Source organism: Phytophthora cinnamomi, assembly GCF_018691715.1.
Source record: "Phytophthora cinnamomi strain GKB4 chromosome Unknown Contig60, whole genome shotgun sequence".
NCBI lineage: Eukaryota > Oomycota > Peronosporomycetes > Peronosporales > Peronosporaceae > Phytophthora > Phytophthora cinnamomi.
Window position 1 is genome coordinate 905,480 of NW_027150993.1, and position 14,901 is coordinate 920,380.

General features: G+C 56.9%; 4 protein-coding genes across 4 annotated transcripts; 2 read left to right on the forward strand and 2 right to left on the reverse strand.

The window, feature by feature from the left end:
- Positions 1–79: 79 nt before the first annotated feature.
- Positions 80–844, reverse strand: IUM83_14119 (uncharacterized protein; the record flags this gene model as incomplete). Its single annotated transcript, XM_067938844.1, has 1 exon — positions 80–844. One exon carries the CDS (start codon positions 842–844, stop codon positions 80–82), a length of 765 nt encoding a protein of 254 aa, XP_067787465.1.
- A 6,101-nt stretch (positions 845–6,945) lies between these two features.
- IUM83_14120 (uncharacterized protein) lies at positions 6,946–8,402 on the forward strand (the record flags this gene model as incomplete). Its single annotated transcript, XM_067938845.1, has 4 exons — positions 6,946–7,026; positions 7,158–7,211; positions 7,295–7,414; positions 7,497–8,402. 4 exons carry the CDS (start codon positions 6,946–6,948, stop codon positions 8,400–8,402), a joined length of 1,161 nt encoding a protein of 386 aa, XP_067787558.1.
- Positions 8,403–10,015: 1,613 nt separating this feature from the next.
- On the forward strand, positions 10,016–10,606 carry IUM83_14121 (Gag Polyprotein; the record flags this gene model as incomplete). The annotated part of the gene is made up of 1 exon (XM_067938846.1): positions 10,016–10,606. One exon carries the CDS (start codon positions 10,016–10,018, stop codon positions 10,604–10,606), a length of 591 nt encoding a protein of 196 aa, XP_067787429.1.
- Positions 10,607–12,132: 1,526 nt separating this feature from the next.
- Positions 12,133–14,853, reverse strand: IUM83_14122 (reverse transcriptase; the record flags this gene model as incomplete). The annotated part of the gene is made up of 3 exons (XM_067938847.1): positions 12,133–12,216; positions 13,283–13,926; positions 14,016–14,853. The coding sequence occupies 3 exons, from the start codon at positions 14,851–14,853 to the stop codon at positions 12,133–12,135; spliced, it is 1,566 nt and encodes a 521-aa protein (XP_067787430.1).
- Positions 14,854–14,901: the final 48 nt, after the last annotated feature.

Below are 14,901 nucleotides of genomic sequence, written 5' to 3' on the forward strand. Positions count from 1 at the left end.
TGTGTGTGTCGTCCCCGCAGCTTTCCGTCGACCCTGCGGGGGAAAGTCGCTCGCTTCTCTGATCCCTATCGCCTATTGTCTACTTGTGCTCGCGATGGCACTCCATGCAGAGGAAGAGCGAGTCCGACTTCTTGCCGAACTCGCACGGGAAGCTGATGCGGCCGCTCTGCAGCCAGCGCTTGGTCAGGAAGGCCTTGAACTGGCCCAGCGCCTCGCGGAAGAACTCGAACAGGTTGGCGCAAATGTTGCCGCCCGGCCACGCGCGCCACGACTGCAGGAAGGCGGCCAGCTCCCCCACGGACGCGTCGCGGATGTCCTCGTCGCCGATGAAGGCGCTGACGTTCTGCGCCACGGCGGCGGCCAGCGGCCAGGACAGCGCGAGCCGCGCCTTGGCCACGCTCTGCATCTGGCCCACGGCGAAGGGCAGCGACGCCAGCGTCTGCCGCAGCTGCGCGAAGCTCAGCAGCGCCGCGCGGTTGCAGTAGTGCGCCACGTCGCGCAGGTAGTCCAGCAGCACGGCCACGAGCCGCGCGGCCGAGATCTCGTCCGTGGCGTTCGCGCCGTCCTGCGGCGGCTCGGCGGGCGCCACGGCCGCGAAGCTGGCGCGCGCCTTGGGCGGCTGCGCGTCGCCCCACAGCAGCGCGGCGGGCGACAGCTCCAGCTCCGGCTCTAGGTCGAAGTCGGCCTCGTCCAGCGGCGGGAAGCTCTGCGCGCGGTGCTCGCGGCGCGGCAGCAGCACCGGCTCGCTGTCCAGCCCCGCCGAGAGCTTCTTGCAGGCCAGCGCGTCCTCGCCCGCGTCCATGGAGCACTTGGAGATGGTGCGCTTGAGCGTGTGCGGCTGCATGGCTCCTCTATCAGTCGCTGCGGCTGTGGAGCGAGTGGGTGCGCAGACGTCTTACGTCTGACCGCTACACGGCACGTTGGCAAGTGAGGGCAGCGTTTCTCTCCTGTTGAAAGATTTGCGCCGGTGTGCGCCACACCAGGCATGCGTCATCGCGGCCAAAGAGAGGCGAGTTACCGCCGGCAGCTGGCCCAGCCTGCTCCCGTTTCCGTTTTCTGGGCGGCCGTGACTCCTGCCGCCGCTTCTCTCCGCATGCTGACGGCGCCGAAAGCGGGCGGGCCCTTTAAAATCCACGGCAGCAGCGGCAGCGGAGACCGAAAGGAGACCGGAAGACGGCCTCGCCAATGCGTTGGCGCGAGCCAGCGCGGGATCTTCAGCCGCGCCCCTTCCCAGAAAGCGAGCCTGTCTCCTTTGTCGAGACGGAACCTACGGTACGCCGAACGCTCATGTTCGAAAAAAGCTGGCGGCCGCGCTGGCCCACAAGCGCGCTTGGTGCTGCGGGGGGCTGGACCGCGCGTGTATTGTGGGCGGGGCTAGGCGCCTGCTGGGGCTCTGCCATCGCAAAAACGAAGCGCTGCTTTGACGCCTTCCGCGGACTTCCCATTTGCCTACGGGGAAAACATGGGTTGCTGTCAGCGAGGGGGTCATCAAAAAAAAGAATCGACTGCTGCGACCGACTGGCAATTGCTGCGATAATACACACACAGTCGGTCGCGATAGCGTAAGACGCGCTTCAAACAGTGCAGGTTGAAGTTGGTCCCAAGTTCAAGCACAGAGACGCGGCGACCCCGATACTAAGACCAGGTCCCCCGATAGTATGACCCGGCGCGGCGGCGGCACGCCAGTCGTTGCGAGCGTCTAGCGCCGTGTGCCTCGCCGCGGTGGCCGCACGTCTCGCCGCAGTCCTCGACGCCGCGAGCGAAGCTGGTCGGCGCTTTGCCCGTTAACAGCGCTCGCGGCCGAGTGAAGTCAACGCCGGCCGTGTCAAGTGCGTGATTGGGGTTTCCAGTGAATGTTTTTCGTTTCGAAGCAGCCGCCGCGCGTCTGTGTAAACCGCATGCTGCTTGGTGCCGGCGCGATCGATGCCGGCCATGCCATGGCCGCTTGAAGGCCGACTTTACTTGACCTCGCTGCGTGCACTCGGTTGCTTTCCGCGGGGCGCGAGGCACTTCGCCGACCTGTTGGCGCAAATCTTGTTGCCTTTTCCATTATGTCGGTCGGCGCCGAGTTAACGCTGCCTTGAAGGACGGCGGTGGCGCCGCATCGGACTTGAGTCTATCCCGAGTCTACGCCGCCTTCGGCTGGCCATCGTAATCGGCCCGGCCGTAGCCGCTATTCAACGCTGCAGGCCGCACGGTCTCCGCAATGCGGGCTCCCCATTGCGCTCTCCCCGTGGGCGCGCGGAACCCTCTTCCATTTACCGCTGCTGCAGAGGCCCCGCTCGCTGGCCACCAATCCAGCGGGTCTCGACAATGGCGTTCCATCGCCCTCGGCGAGCTCTCGGACAACGCATTCACCACTGGATTTGAGCCCGCGACACGCTGATCTGCCGCGCGTGCCCTGCGCTGGCCTGTTAAACGCCGCGGCTCGAATCGGGCGGATTGGACGGCGCGCTGCCTCCTCTGCACGTCGCGCCCTGCATCCGCCAGATGTAGAGAGGGAGCCCTTGCCAAGGAAGTCAAGGCCCCTTGGCCGGCCAGGCCCTGAGTCAAGGCCTTGACGAACACTCGTTCATCCAAGCAGAAACTTCTCACCGAAGCCGGCCACTAACGCCGTCGCTCGATCGCGCGCAGCCTTTTGGCGGTGTACACGGTGGACCGCCACGCGGGTGCGGGCTCTACCGGTGAAGGCCAGGACGCGCTTGAAGTTGACTTTCGGTGGGGTCCCCCACGTTCGACGCCCAGGATGGTATTCACCGCGAGCGCAAAATGCGTCGCCCGGCCCCCAGGTTGAAGCTTCCTCGCATCGTTCAAGGAGGTGGCGCCTGCAGATTCCTCCCTGCTCAGTCGCCACGGAGCTCTCTGTAGACCTGAAGGTGCAGATTTCGGTGGAGGGGCGCGCCTTCGCCGTTGCGTTTCCAGCGGCGCTCGACCGAGCAGCAAAGTCATCGCCGCGGACGCAAGCGCGCCCCGAGTTCCTGCAGCTTCGAGGTGACCATGATGAGCTAAGGGTGTTTTGCATTCGTTGAGGCGGCAGCTTGCTGGGCAAGAGCTGGCCGAGATGGGGCTGGACCGACACTTGCTGCCGATAATGGCGACGACAGGGCGTGACCTTCATTGCGGCATGGCTGGAATCGATGCACGAGTGTAGGTGGAGAGCAGACACCTACGTACTTACGCTCGGGTGAACTCGACCAGACCTCGACCCAGGTGGGCGACGTTTGCCCAAGCAGAAGCTGTGGTGCTGGCCTCCCTCTCTCCTTGCCTTGCCCCCAACGGGTGGTGTACACAGCGGACCGCTGCGTTCCCCGTCAATATTTCGGGATGCGTGATCGAGGGAGCCAAACAGCGCGTCACGCATCAAGAACCCGCATTCACTGTAGCGTTCTCGTGGTTGGTGAAGGTGCTTGCAGCATTTGGTACCTGTGAAGAAGTGGAGCCTTTGGTATTGATGTGGAACCAGTGCTCTCAATTGATCGTAATTACTCGTTTGACAAATGTGCCAACGCGCACAATTACTGCTGGCATGAGCAGCAGAGTCGTGGGCGTATTGAAGCAGCTGACTTTGCAGGGTTGCCGAACCATCAAGTTGTTTGATGCCGAGTCTTTCCCGTTGGAAGATTTTGATTCACTCGTTGTCTACGAGTCGTAGATGAAGGCTGGACCACCGGAATTGCGGAGCTGGACGTGGGCGATTCACTTGATAACGCCCTCTGTGTAGTGAAAGAGGGAGACGGCGATATTCAAGTTGTGGCCTTTGCGCCAAGCGTGTACCATTTCAGGTGTTGTCATTGATGGCAGAACATTCGCAGTTCGCATCCATGAGGACGCGCTGGTCAGTGATATAAGAAAAACCACGGGAACACCGATAATTTTGAGTTGGCTTTACGAGATGACGGCGATGAGCTGGAGGAGGAGTTGACTTCATTCCTGCACAGCCATTTTACCAGCTCCAAACGACTAGCTTGAGGCGCCAGTTCCATTGAACAGGGTAAGCAAAACCCGTCTCCACGCTACCGATTGGAATGGAGACTTGGAGTTCCTTCCACGGGCAGGGATTGAGATGTGTCATGATTAAACTTCTGGATCAGACTTGTATGTCTGAAAGTGAGCTGACTTTTACGTTGGCTCAAACCAGCAGACTAATGAAGGCAGTATAATTCGAGCAGCTTGACGGGACAAAGCTGCTAACATGTGGATTTTTAACTTTTGGCGTTGTCGTGTGGCCAAGGCGCCGCGATTTACTTGTTCTTAAACGATCTCTTGTACGAAATCGATGCGGTGATTCTGAAGCTGCTGCGGAGATGATCTATTGCAAACAGTAGGCAGCGATGCAGAGCTGAATTGCTACAGCTATTCTGACCGTGTGCGGCAGGTGTAGTGGCGGCAGGCCAACATGATACAGCGAAATACTACTGCTATGATAGCGTTATGATCGACCGCTCTCTGCAAGTTGGTGATTGTGCTGTGATCGATTTCTTGAGCACCGAAGCCGCGTTTAGTCCGGGCGAAGTCCCGCAGAGCAGCAGAAAACGCGGATGTCGCCGAAATCGATGTGGTTAAGACCACCATTAACAACTCATGCCGTGGCAATTCCGGCTGTCAGGAACCTGAGCCCGAGCCGTGCAATTGTTGAGCAATGAACTAGGTGTCTACAACTACATAGCTGTAGGTTAAATCAGTAATGATATGTCCTTTGTTGGTCCTGCTATTTGAAACAACACAACTGTGTACTCAGCAGACATGTTTGTAAATTTCACCACACACTGCAAGTGCTGTTTGCATAATATCCAAACATGAGTTCGCGTAAAACCGTCTATCCTGACCCATATCGTCTGGCTTTAGGATATTTTGCCTAGCCCCACCAACATGTTAGTAGTTTTTGCTATACACTAACAAACAGTTTTCGAACGCTTGCGTTTCCTACTGCACTTGAGTATCCCTCGGCTGTATAAAATAACGGAAAAAACGTGACTGATTGTTGGGCTGATCGCGATTGCTCCTGGGCCTCGATGAACTCGGTGTATACGAACCAGCCTACCACTTGTTGTATCACGGACTATCCGAAATGTGGTGGACCCACGATACCAAATAAAATTCGAAATGAACCATTTTCAATCCCTTTCGCTGGACGTACAGTTTGTGTGATTTGGATTGGATCCTGGAATCAAATCGTCTTTGAGCGACAGATTCTCGTAGGTGAGCTATCCGCGGAACACAAGCAACGTGCGAAGGAAAGATGCACTTAGTAAGCCTCCTTGGAAAGTAAAAAAAGTCCTAACGTTACAGCGTTCATAAGAGTGCATTATTATACTTGCACGCATCAACCTTTTGGCAGGTTATGTGTTGAGGAAAGTTTGTGATGTTGGTGGCAAATGCCGAAGTGAGTTGAATAAAGTTACCAAATCTGGCCTACTTGTCCTTCTCAACTCTACTCCCCTCTTGTCCTTCGTGTTGTCCTTTTGCGTGGGCTTGTGCAAACACCGCCTCCTGCTCCCTCGAACCAACCAAGCCGACCATCCATGATCGGCCAATAGGAAGCGTTCTAGGGCGGTTCAGGGTGAATCGTTTTACACAGTCCGAACCGTGCTAGCGGTGCACTTCAAAACTCCCACTCACCACTACTGCACGGTGACCTTCGCCTTGATCCCGCTGGCGTCCCGCAAGTACTTGAGCATCTTCGTTCCAAGCGCCTTCTTCAACATGTCGGCCAGCTGGTGCCTCGTGTCGATGTAGTCCACCTTGACCGTTCCGCCTTCTACGTTCTCGCGGATAAAGTGGTGTCGAATATCCACATGCTTCGTTCTAGTATGATACCCCCCAATGCAATCGCTTCTTGATTGTCTTCCCACATTTGCGTCGCATCCACTTGCCCCTTGCCCATGTCCTTCAGCATCGCACGTGTCGTGTAGGAACACGCGCTAATTTATATATGGCACACTTTCCCCACCAACAACACCCACCAAGTCACCGAAGACTCAATGGGCTTGTTAGGGTTAGAACCTGAAGGCCCAGGAACTTTCCCTTGCACCGGGTTGGTGTTTCCTCTGTGCACCGAGCTTCCGCTAGTCGACCGACGGAAGACTCAGCGTCACTAGTCACGAGCAAAGGCTAGCACGCTCTCACACACAAAATATACCTCGCAGGCCCTCAGAAGGAAGGGTTCCGGCCTGTTACGGCGTGATACGAGGGTGCCGGAGCTATACTCCGGCGGGAAGAAATAAATGGAGTGCGATCTCGCTCCTCCAGTTCCTGGCGACGACTCGTCGCTACCAATACACCTGCCACTAACTCTTGGCCCTGCCAGGGATGAACACACGCTACACCAGTAGATGTGCCCACCGACAGTCATAATCCTACCTACCAGGTTTACCTTGAGCTGCAGGTCGTTCACTGCAGGCACCGGTGTCGCCCTTGCGTGGTTGGGAGGAAAAGCTGTTCTGTTATTGTTGCCCGAAGGCTTATCTTGTCTTCTCTTAAGTTTCCTATCGCTCAATACAAATATCAAGTATAAACGCGTCCGTTTTTGGACCGCCAGTTGTAACTCACGACTCTTCGGCGCTTTCTCTGCGACGTGGCGGCGTTACCGACGACTCAAACGGCCGCTGAAACGCCACCGACGACTGGGGACAGGCGCCGATGACTCATAAGTTCGGATCTTGCCAGTAGGTTCGCTCCGCACTTAACGAGCTGCAACCACCCACGCTTGACTTGGGACCGTTGACGAGTCATCGCCATCGGCCTATTTAGGCCAATCAGCGATCGGGGAGTTTGGTCCAATGACTGGCGATGGGTTGTGACTTGCCAGTTGGCGCCGGTGCTTCGAGTCTTCTTCGCCCCTCGTCTCGCCTTTGGGTTTTGGCTTCGGCTTCATTTCCCGATACCACAACTGCCCCCACCGCGACTCGAGCCGCGTGCTGGTGAGCGTCGGGGTGCTTCTGGTCCATGGTCGGTTCTTCGCGCGCTGCTCAATCCGCCGTGAACTCGGCGCTCAGGGCTCTCGGTGTGTCTCGGTCTTCGCTCCAGGTAAGCCGCCTTCTCTTGTTCGTTCGCCGTCTTTACTGCTAACCAGGATCTTGGTATCTTTGGTAGTCTTCGCCTGTTGAGGAAGCGCGTTTAGTGCTGGCAATCCGCCTGCTGCTTCTGCTACCTCACAGTCGGCGGTGTCCGAGGATGAGAGCGTTGCTGAGTCGACGGCCAGTTCGGCCACGGTGAGTTTCCTGTCGTCTTCTTGCCTTTTGTCAGCTTCACGCGAGGTGCTGATGCTTGGTGGCTTCGCGCATCTGCCCCCCAGGTCGTCCTGTCATCTCCGGGTTTGAGTTCACTCGCTGGCGGCGATACGCCGAGCCAAGCTTCGCTGGAAGCTCCCGCTGAGTCGTCCGCGTCACTGGTCACCTCTCCTGCTTCTCCTTCGGTACGTCTCGTTGACTTGCACCTTGGTCTTGAGCTGCTCTCGCTTACCTTCGAGGTTATTATTTTCGTCTCTTGTCTTGCAGGACACTTCTCTGGTTGATGTGCCCGTTGGTAATGCTGCCGGCGACTCGGTTGCGATCCAGCCGTCGCAGCTAGTTGCTCGGCCTTCTACTCCGAGCGCTGAAGCTGGCCGTTCCACCACCGACGACTCGCTGATCGCGGTGTCGCGTGAAACTCTCGAACAAATTGTCATGGACGCCAGTGCTGAGGCGTCAGAGCGCGTGATCGCGGTGTTGGATCCTCGGCTGGATCTCATCGGCCGTCTTAATGTCACCCTGCACCAAGGTCCCAACATTCGTGGGGATCGCCACGTGGGTTCTCGCTTGGCTGCTGCTTGCTCGCTGGAAGACGTGGTGGCGACGGCTCAGCCCAACATGGGGGTCCACGATGACATCAACTTGGACTTGGCTGTGATGCGGGGCCAGTTGCACTCCGCTGAAGCTGCGCGTGCTGCCGCCGAAAACTCGTCGATGAAGGAATCGTTCAAGCACGAGAATACCATGGTGTTCCTTAAGCAAGTGCGCGCAGATCTCGAGCACTCCATGAAGGAGGTCAAGCGTTTGCGGGTCTTGGAGGCTCACTACCTCCAGGAGATGGAGGGTCTCCGTGGAGCCGTGAATGCGCACACCGAGACGGCCGCTCGCTTGGAGAACCGCGTTAGAACCGCTGACGACGAGTGCAAGCGTCTGGCTCTCCAGCTTACTCGCGATCAGATGGCGTTCAAGGCTGCCGTGGCGTCGTCGACTGCACAAAGCAAGCGTCTTCATGATCTTCTGGCTCGTTTGGATGCCGGCGATGACTCGTCGTCGACTCGCCTCCAGAGCCGAAATGAAGACCTTCAAGAGCAGGTGAAGCGACTAACGCGTGCCAACCGGACTCTTCGGGCGCACGTCAAATTTAAGACATGGACCCAGACGTCCTTGTGCTGATCTCTGAAGGTTCGAATTGGTCGTTGAGTTGCTGCATGTGCTGGCTTGTGTTCTGACTCTGGGCGATGACTCATGTCTTACAGGTTTGTCGACTGGCGAAATGAACGGGAACCTGCTGAAAATTAGCCACGAGACTCGGCGGGTCCTCAAGGACATGCTGGCTAATGCGGATACGTCTCGCACCGAGGATGCCATTGCCGTTGACTTGGCCCACGCTGCCTTCCTGGAATCGGATTCTCACGTTGAGTTGTCGTCGGAGGAGCGGTTGGCTGAGGCGAATAAGACAACGCCTGGAACTCGTGCTGCCGATGTCGAAGCGGACCGGGCTTTACGCGCCGCGCAGGTTGGTTGCTCACGCAAGCGCTCCTCGCAAGGGGAGGCCGGTTCCCGTCATGTGCGTGGTCGGTCAAGCTCTGTTTCTCGTTCGGTGTCGCAAAAACGTGTTCGTTCTTCGCCACTCCGTCGCAGCCCGTCCACCAGTCGTCCGGTCAAGAGACCTCGCCACCCTGCCGAAGACTCAACCACTACTGCTCGTGCATCTCGTTCATCTTCCTCAGGTCGAGGTGGTAGCCGTGAGTCTGCGGTGACAGCTCCTGGTGATTCTCGGTTTTCGGCTCAAGATGGTGAGCATTTGGAAGCGGAGGTGGATATCGTCACGTCTTCCGTAAGTGCTCCTGCGGCTGCAGGACCACCTCCCAAGTCGACGGCGCAAGCTTCAAGCACTTCTGGAAATTCATCGTCCAAGGGCAAGTCGAAGCGGAAACCCAAGGGGCGATGGGCCCGTTCCCAGCCCGCTGCCGGTCCGCCAGCTCGCGCCATTTTCTCAGGAAGCGCTGCCAAGTCTTTGTCGGACAGTTCACCTGACGTTCCTTTGCGCAAGTCTTCTCGTGTGGTGGAGTCGTCGGATGAAGATGCTGACTCGTTAAGCGTCCGTTCTCGCCCTTTCGAGCAGGCTCACGTCGACTCTGGTGTCTCTCTCGATTGGTTTCCAGATATTGGCTCGGATGAAGAGAACTTGGTTGTTGGATCTGTCATTGAGTTGTCGGAGGTCGTTCCCGATTCTTCTTCTCTATCGGGGCGTCCGGGTCTGAGCCGTCGGGAGCCGTCCAGGGTGTTGATGCGGAGTCTGAGGAGGCATCTCCCACTCTACCGAAGACTCAAACGAGTCACCGTCTTCAGCGTCGTCGCCCTCCGGTTCCGCGTCAGCCTGGATCTTCTGGACACGCTCAAGTCGTTTCCACTCTGTCAAATACCCCTGTGTCGGACCCGAGCTCCCTGCGTTCGCTTACGGTGCCCCGCGGGTGCGCGGTCAGCAGCCCCTCGTCCGGTTTTCCAAGCAAGAGGCCAAGTGGACTTTGCCGTACATCGAACCGCCTTTTACGCTTCCTGGGGCTCTCAAGTGCTGGACCCAGATGCCGAACGCTCGGTTGACTGCATCGCTGCCTCGGGATCTCCGGATTCTTTCCAGTCCTGAAGGCATCGCGGCGTTCGGGGATTACAAGAACCCCGATCATCCATGGCAGAAGCTGCGCCGACGACTCCCTCCTCGAGCGTGCCTTTTTGAAACGTCTGAGTTTGATCCCGACTCCAATGTGTCCCAGCGAGCGTCACCGATGACTCGGGTGATGGGATATTGGAGCAATTTCCGTGGGAATGGCGACCCGGACAACGCCGACCTCGGCTTCTCGCTTTGGGAGCGTGATCAATGGAACCTCCCGAAGGCTGTGGAGACTACGTTCGCCGCCGTTGCCGCTGACTTGGAAAGGATGGACTGGACTCCTGCGAGGAAGACTCGGACGAGGAAGGACTTGGACACTTTGAAGGCTGCCTGGGCGAAGTATGTGGTCGAGCGCAACAAGCGCAGCGACCGTCTCCGCGCCAAGGTAGTCCCGTACATCTGGAAGTGGGGCAGCAGCAAGGATCCTGACTTTTCGGAAGTGAATCCCGAGTTCATGTTCGAGCCGACCATGCCCGGGTATTCTCTGGAATACCTACCTTGGGAGCCCAAGACCGTCGAGTGGTTAAACGAGATCGCGGCTCTGGATGCTGTGGAGCCTTGGCGAAACAGGTGGGTTGATGTGCCGGAGCAGCACCCTTACAACACCACGTTCGTCCCGTGCAACCCGTTGGATCCGCTCTTTGTCCCGGTTGGTTCTTCACGTGTCGACGTTGGCCGTCGAGTCATTCTAAGTTCATCGCTGTAGCCCGGTGAATTGAGCCCAAAATGGGTGACCGAGTTTGGTGATGCTCGCGTTCCTGCTGCGTCCGAGACTTCGCTGGATGCTGCATCTGCTCCGGGAGAACAAGCTGTGGATGCTGTTGGTGGTCCCGAAGACTCGGGACTGTTTGGTGTCTTGGCCCAGGCAGCTGTTGCCTCCGATCCTGAGTGAGTCGAAGTTGACTTCAAGCGAGTCGTAGGCAGCGTCTTCTATCAAGTTGGCTTTCATTTCCAGTCTCGCTTCTGAGCGTTGTAGTTGATTCGCTGCCCGTCTTTGGTAGCTTTTAATTTTCAAATGCAAAAGATAATGCCGCAGTAGCTGTTTGTGTGTGTGGTCTTGGGCTGCGTTGCCCCGACTACAGGTCATCGCGGTGACTCATAGCCACCTAATCTTCGTCAGCGACTTGAACCATCTGCAAGCGCTGCTCACTGCTTTTGCGCCGCAGGTAATCGTAGAGGAGCCCGCCGCAGGAAAGGTTGGCGGCTGGTTCCCACGTTGGTTCATCGTAGCCGACCCATTTGACTTTGAATTCGCGCACTGCCCTCTCGGTCCTGATTGCTTCGCGTGCCATGTCGGAGCGAGGATGACATGGCTTTCAGCGTTGACTGGGCATCCCATCCGTGCACCAAGTAAATGGCGTTTCCTTCCGAGTCGTGTCATGTGAATTGTTGATGGCGAAGACTAAGCGCTCCACGATCTCGTCCCAGTCTTGTTGGAGCGGGTCTTCGGCGTATACCTTGACGGATTGCATTACGGTTTTGACTGGCCGTTCTTGCTGTCCGTTGGCTGCCAGCCGGTAACTCAGCGTTACTCGGGACCTTGCCTGCATCATTTCTGCGAACGCTTGGAACACTTCGCTAATGAATCGTAGGTCGCGGTCATGGCGGATGAGTGATGGCGCACCGAATCGTCGGTATATGCATTCCTCGAATGCTTGTGCCACCGTGAGTGCGCCCGTATCCGCCATGGTTTTCGCAATGCTAAAACACGTAAAGGAACATTGGAAGAGCAGCAGGGCTGTGTTACCTCTCCGAGCCTTCGATAGTGGTATCACGAAGTCCATAGACACCATCCGGAAAGGCCGTTCCGCCAGCTCGTTGCCAGGAGAGTATCCTTTCAGTTGGGGCGGGTTTTGCTGGTGCTGCAGTCGGGGCACGCCTTCCCGTGCTTCTCCACGTCAGTGTAAAGACCCAGCCAGTAGTAATCTCGCCTGACTCGCTGGTAGGTTCTTACCACACCCTGATGGCCACCTTCCAGCGAGTCATGACAGTTCTGGAGTACTTCTTGAATCATCGTGGTGGGTACCACCAGACGTAACGAGATCTCCTCTTGCGACTCAGCGTCACGCCGACGACTTGTTCCCATGTAGTGTAGCAAATTGGCCTCCGACAACACGAACTTATCTGCGATTTTCCATGCATCTCTGGCGGCTCGGTATCCCAGTTTTTCGACATCTCCACGTTACAAGGTCTTCAGGTTAGCCCATCGTAATTCTTCGTCTTGTGCAGCAGCTATGCGCCGCCGTCTCTCTTCTTGGACTTCCACAGGATCAATGTCTTGTGCGTTAGGAGCTGCTGGTGGAGCTTGAGTTGGTTCTGGAGGTCGAATCTCGGGAGGTTTCCGGTTAGGGTGAGTCTTCGGCGGTGGCTTCGGCTTGTCGTGTGTGAATCGGACATGTTTTTTCTTGCTCTTGGTCTGCGCCCGAGTCATCGCCAGTAGCACGTCAGGCTCTGGACGCACGAAATCAGCAAATGCTTGCGTTTCACGGTTGAGACGCCGTTCAGAATTTGAATAGAGCCTCCTGGAACCAGGTTTTGTGCTTCTGATCCTTGCGGCGGCGACTCGTAGATCACTTCTTGTATCCGATTAAGTCCAGCCAACTCTGCTTTCCAGTTTTCACTCAGAATGAACTTGGAAACCTTTCACACCAAAGCTTCTGTTGCCAACGAGTCCGCGGCAGCATTGTATTCGCGTACCACGTGCACGTATTTGACTGACCGCAATCGTGCCGTGATCTCCTTGTGATGATTCAGCTGTGCCATCAGTGATTCCTTTCGACAAGCTATCACCCCTAGGGATTGCTGGATCGCGAGTCTCGAGTCTCTCACGACCACTAAGTCTTCGGCGCCGTGTTCGATCGCGGCGAGAACGCCGTTGTTCATGCCGGTGTACTCGGCGATGTTGATCGTGGTTTTCTCGAGGTAAGCGCTCGCTGCAATAACTATTTTCCACTCCGGAAGGCTCCACACGATCCATGAACAACTGCCGTAACCACCGTACTTCTCAGTCTTCGCTGACCCATCGAAAGAGACCACGAAGCCTGTATGAGTCGTCGGTAGGCGTGCATAAAGCAAGTTTGGGTTCATGCGAGGCGTCGGTGAGCCTTTAGTCGGCGGGGCAACCAGTTCCAGTGAGTCATCGAGATCCACGAAGTTGGTCACCGTCGACTGGAGCGACTGGGTGAAGGCACAGTCCTTCTCCTTGACTCGTTGGACGATCAGGTACCACGGGGAGAGCAATACCACGAATTGTACAGCTCTCCCAAAAGAGTGACTTCGACTTGGTAATCCACACCAATGTGGAGAAGCGAGTGTAGACTCGTATTGTCCGTCCCGCCAACTGGGTGTTGCAAGTCTTCAGTAGTAGCAACAGTGCTAGCACCTCTTTCTCCGCCGCATGATAGTTCATCTCTGCGTCCTTCAAAACACGTCCGCAGAAGCGAACAGGGTGCAACTTGTCATCATGCAGCTGTAGCAGCGTGGAGCTCAGTGCCCACTCATTTGCGAACAGCATGACGAGCACTTCCTTGGTGCGGACGAAGTGGCGGAGTATCGGCGCTGCCGCAACCTTGTCTTGGAGAGCTTGGAAACTCCGGCGGGCAACTGTGAGGTCACCCTCCGGTGCGAAATCGTCTTCCTTCAGCTGGTGCAGCGCCGCACCGTAGCCAGCGAAGTCTTGGATGAAGAGGCTGTAATAATTCAGCGCACCTAGGAAAAACTGCATTCCCTTCTTCGTTCGTGAGAAAGCCAGCTTAGTGATCGCGTCCAGCTTCTTCGGGTCGGGCCGAATGCCGTCTTTTGACACTTCGTGGGACAGGAAGTCTACGCGTCCTTGCACGAAAATACTCTTGGTAAAGTTGACGCTGATCCGGCACTCTTCAAAACGACTGAGGAGTCGATCCAGCGTCGCCAAACAACTGTCGAAGTCTTCGCCACCGAAACAGATATCGTACACGAAAGATCGCCGGTCGAACACAGGCACCAGCGACGACTCGTCGGCTTCATTGGTCGTAAACATATCACCCTCTGGGTTGTCAACGAGCCAAGTAATGGGTTCAGTCGTCTCCGAGTCATCGCGGGCGTGGTTCGAGTCGTCGCTGTAGTGCCTGGTAGACGAGGTGACGACTCGAGTCGTCGGCAGTGCTCTGCCGAGTCTTCGGCGGCCTTCATCTTTGCTGCAAAGGCGTTCCAGCCGCCCTTCGGTTGCACAAATCCCCACAACGCGTTGTCTATCATCCGTTGGTAGATCATCGGCGCATTTTTGAGGCCGAAAGGCATTCGTAGGCACTCGAAGTGCCCCAGAGGACACACAAATACCGAAATCTTGCGCGCACGTAGAGTCATCAGGATGGCCCAGAATCCGCTGCCCGCGTCGAGCGAGCAGAACCAAAGGTATGTCTCCAGGTCCGTGAGCGGGTCGTCGACGAGCGGCATGGCGTACTCCAGGATTGCCGTTACCGCGTTGACCATCTTGTAGTCGATGCAGAGGCGGATGTCTTTGCCATTCTTCTTGAAGCCAATGACGATTGGCGAGGCCCACGGGCTGTCCGAGAACGCGATGAGCCCCGCCTTGAGCAGTCCCTTGAGTAGTTCGTACAATTTCTTGAGATGCTTGAATGGGATCCGTCGGGCCCGTTGTTTGATCGACGCGTGCCCCTGCACATCTATGTCGCAGACAACGCCATATGCTGGCGGTGGGAGTGCATTCCCGCTTGCAATCATGATACTTTCGTGGCGTCGGAATACCTTGATTATACTCCCTTGCTGGTCTACCGACAACTCGGGATTCTTGACGTTCACCGCCGAGTAGTCGAGTGTTGTTGGCACTGTTTCCGATAAATTGGGGAGGAATGATGATTCATGCGCGTAGTCCTCCAGTTCGATGTCCGCCGCCGGGTGCCCAGTCGTCTCATCGTCTCTGTCGACGGTACCTTCCGTGGCCAGTACGCGCATTATTGCTATGAACGTCTGGTCGAGAGTCGTTGAAATGGCTCCGGCTTC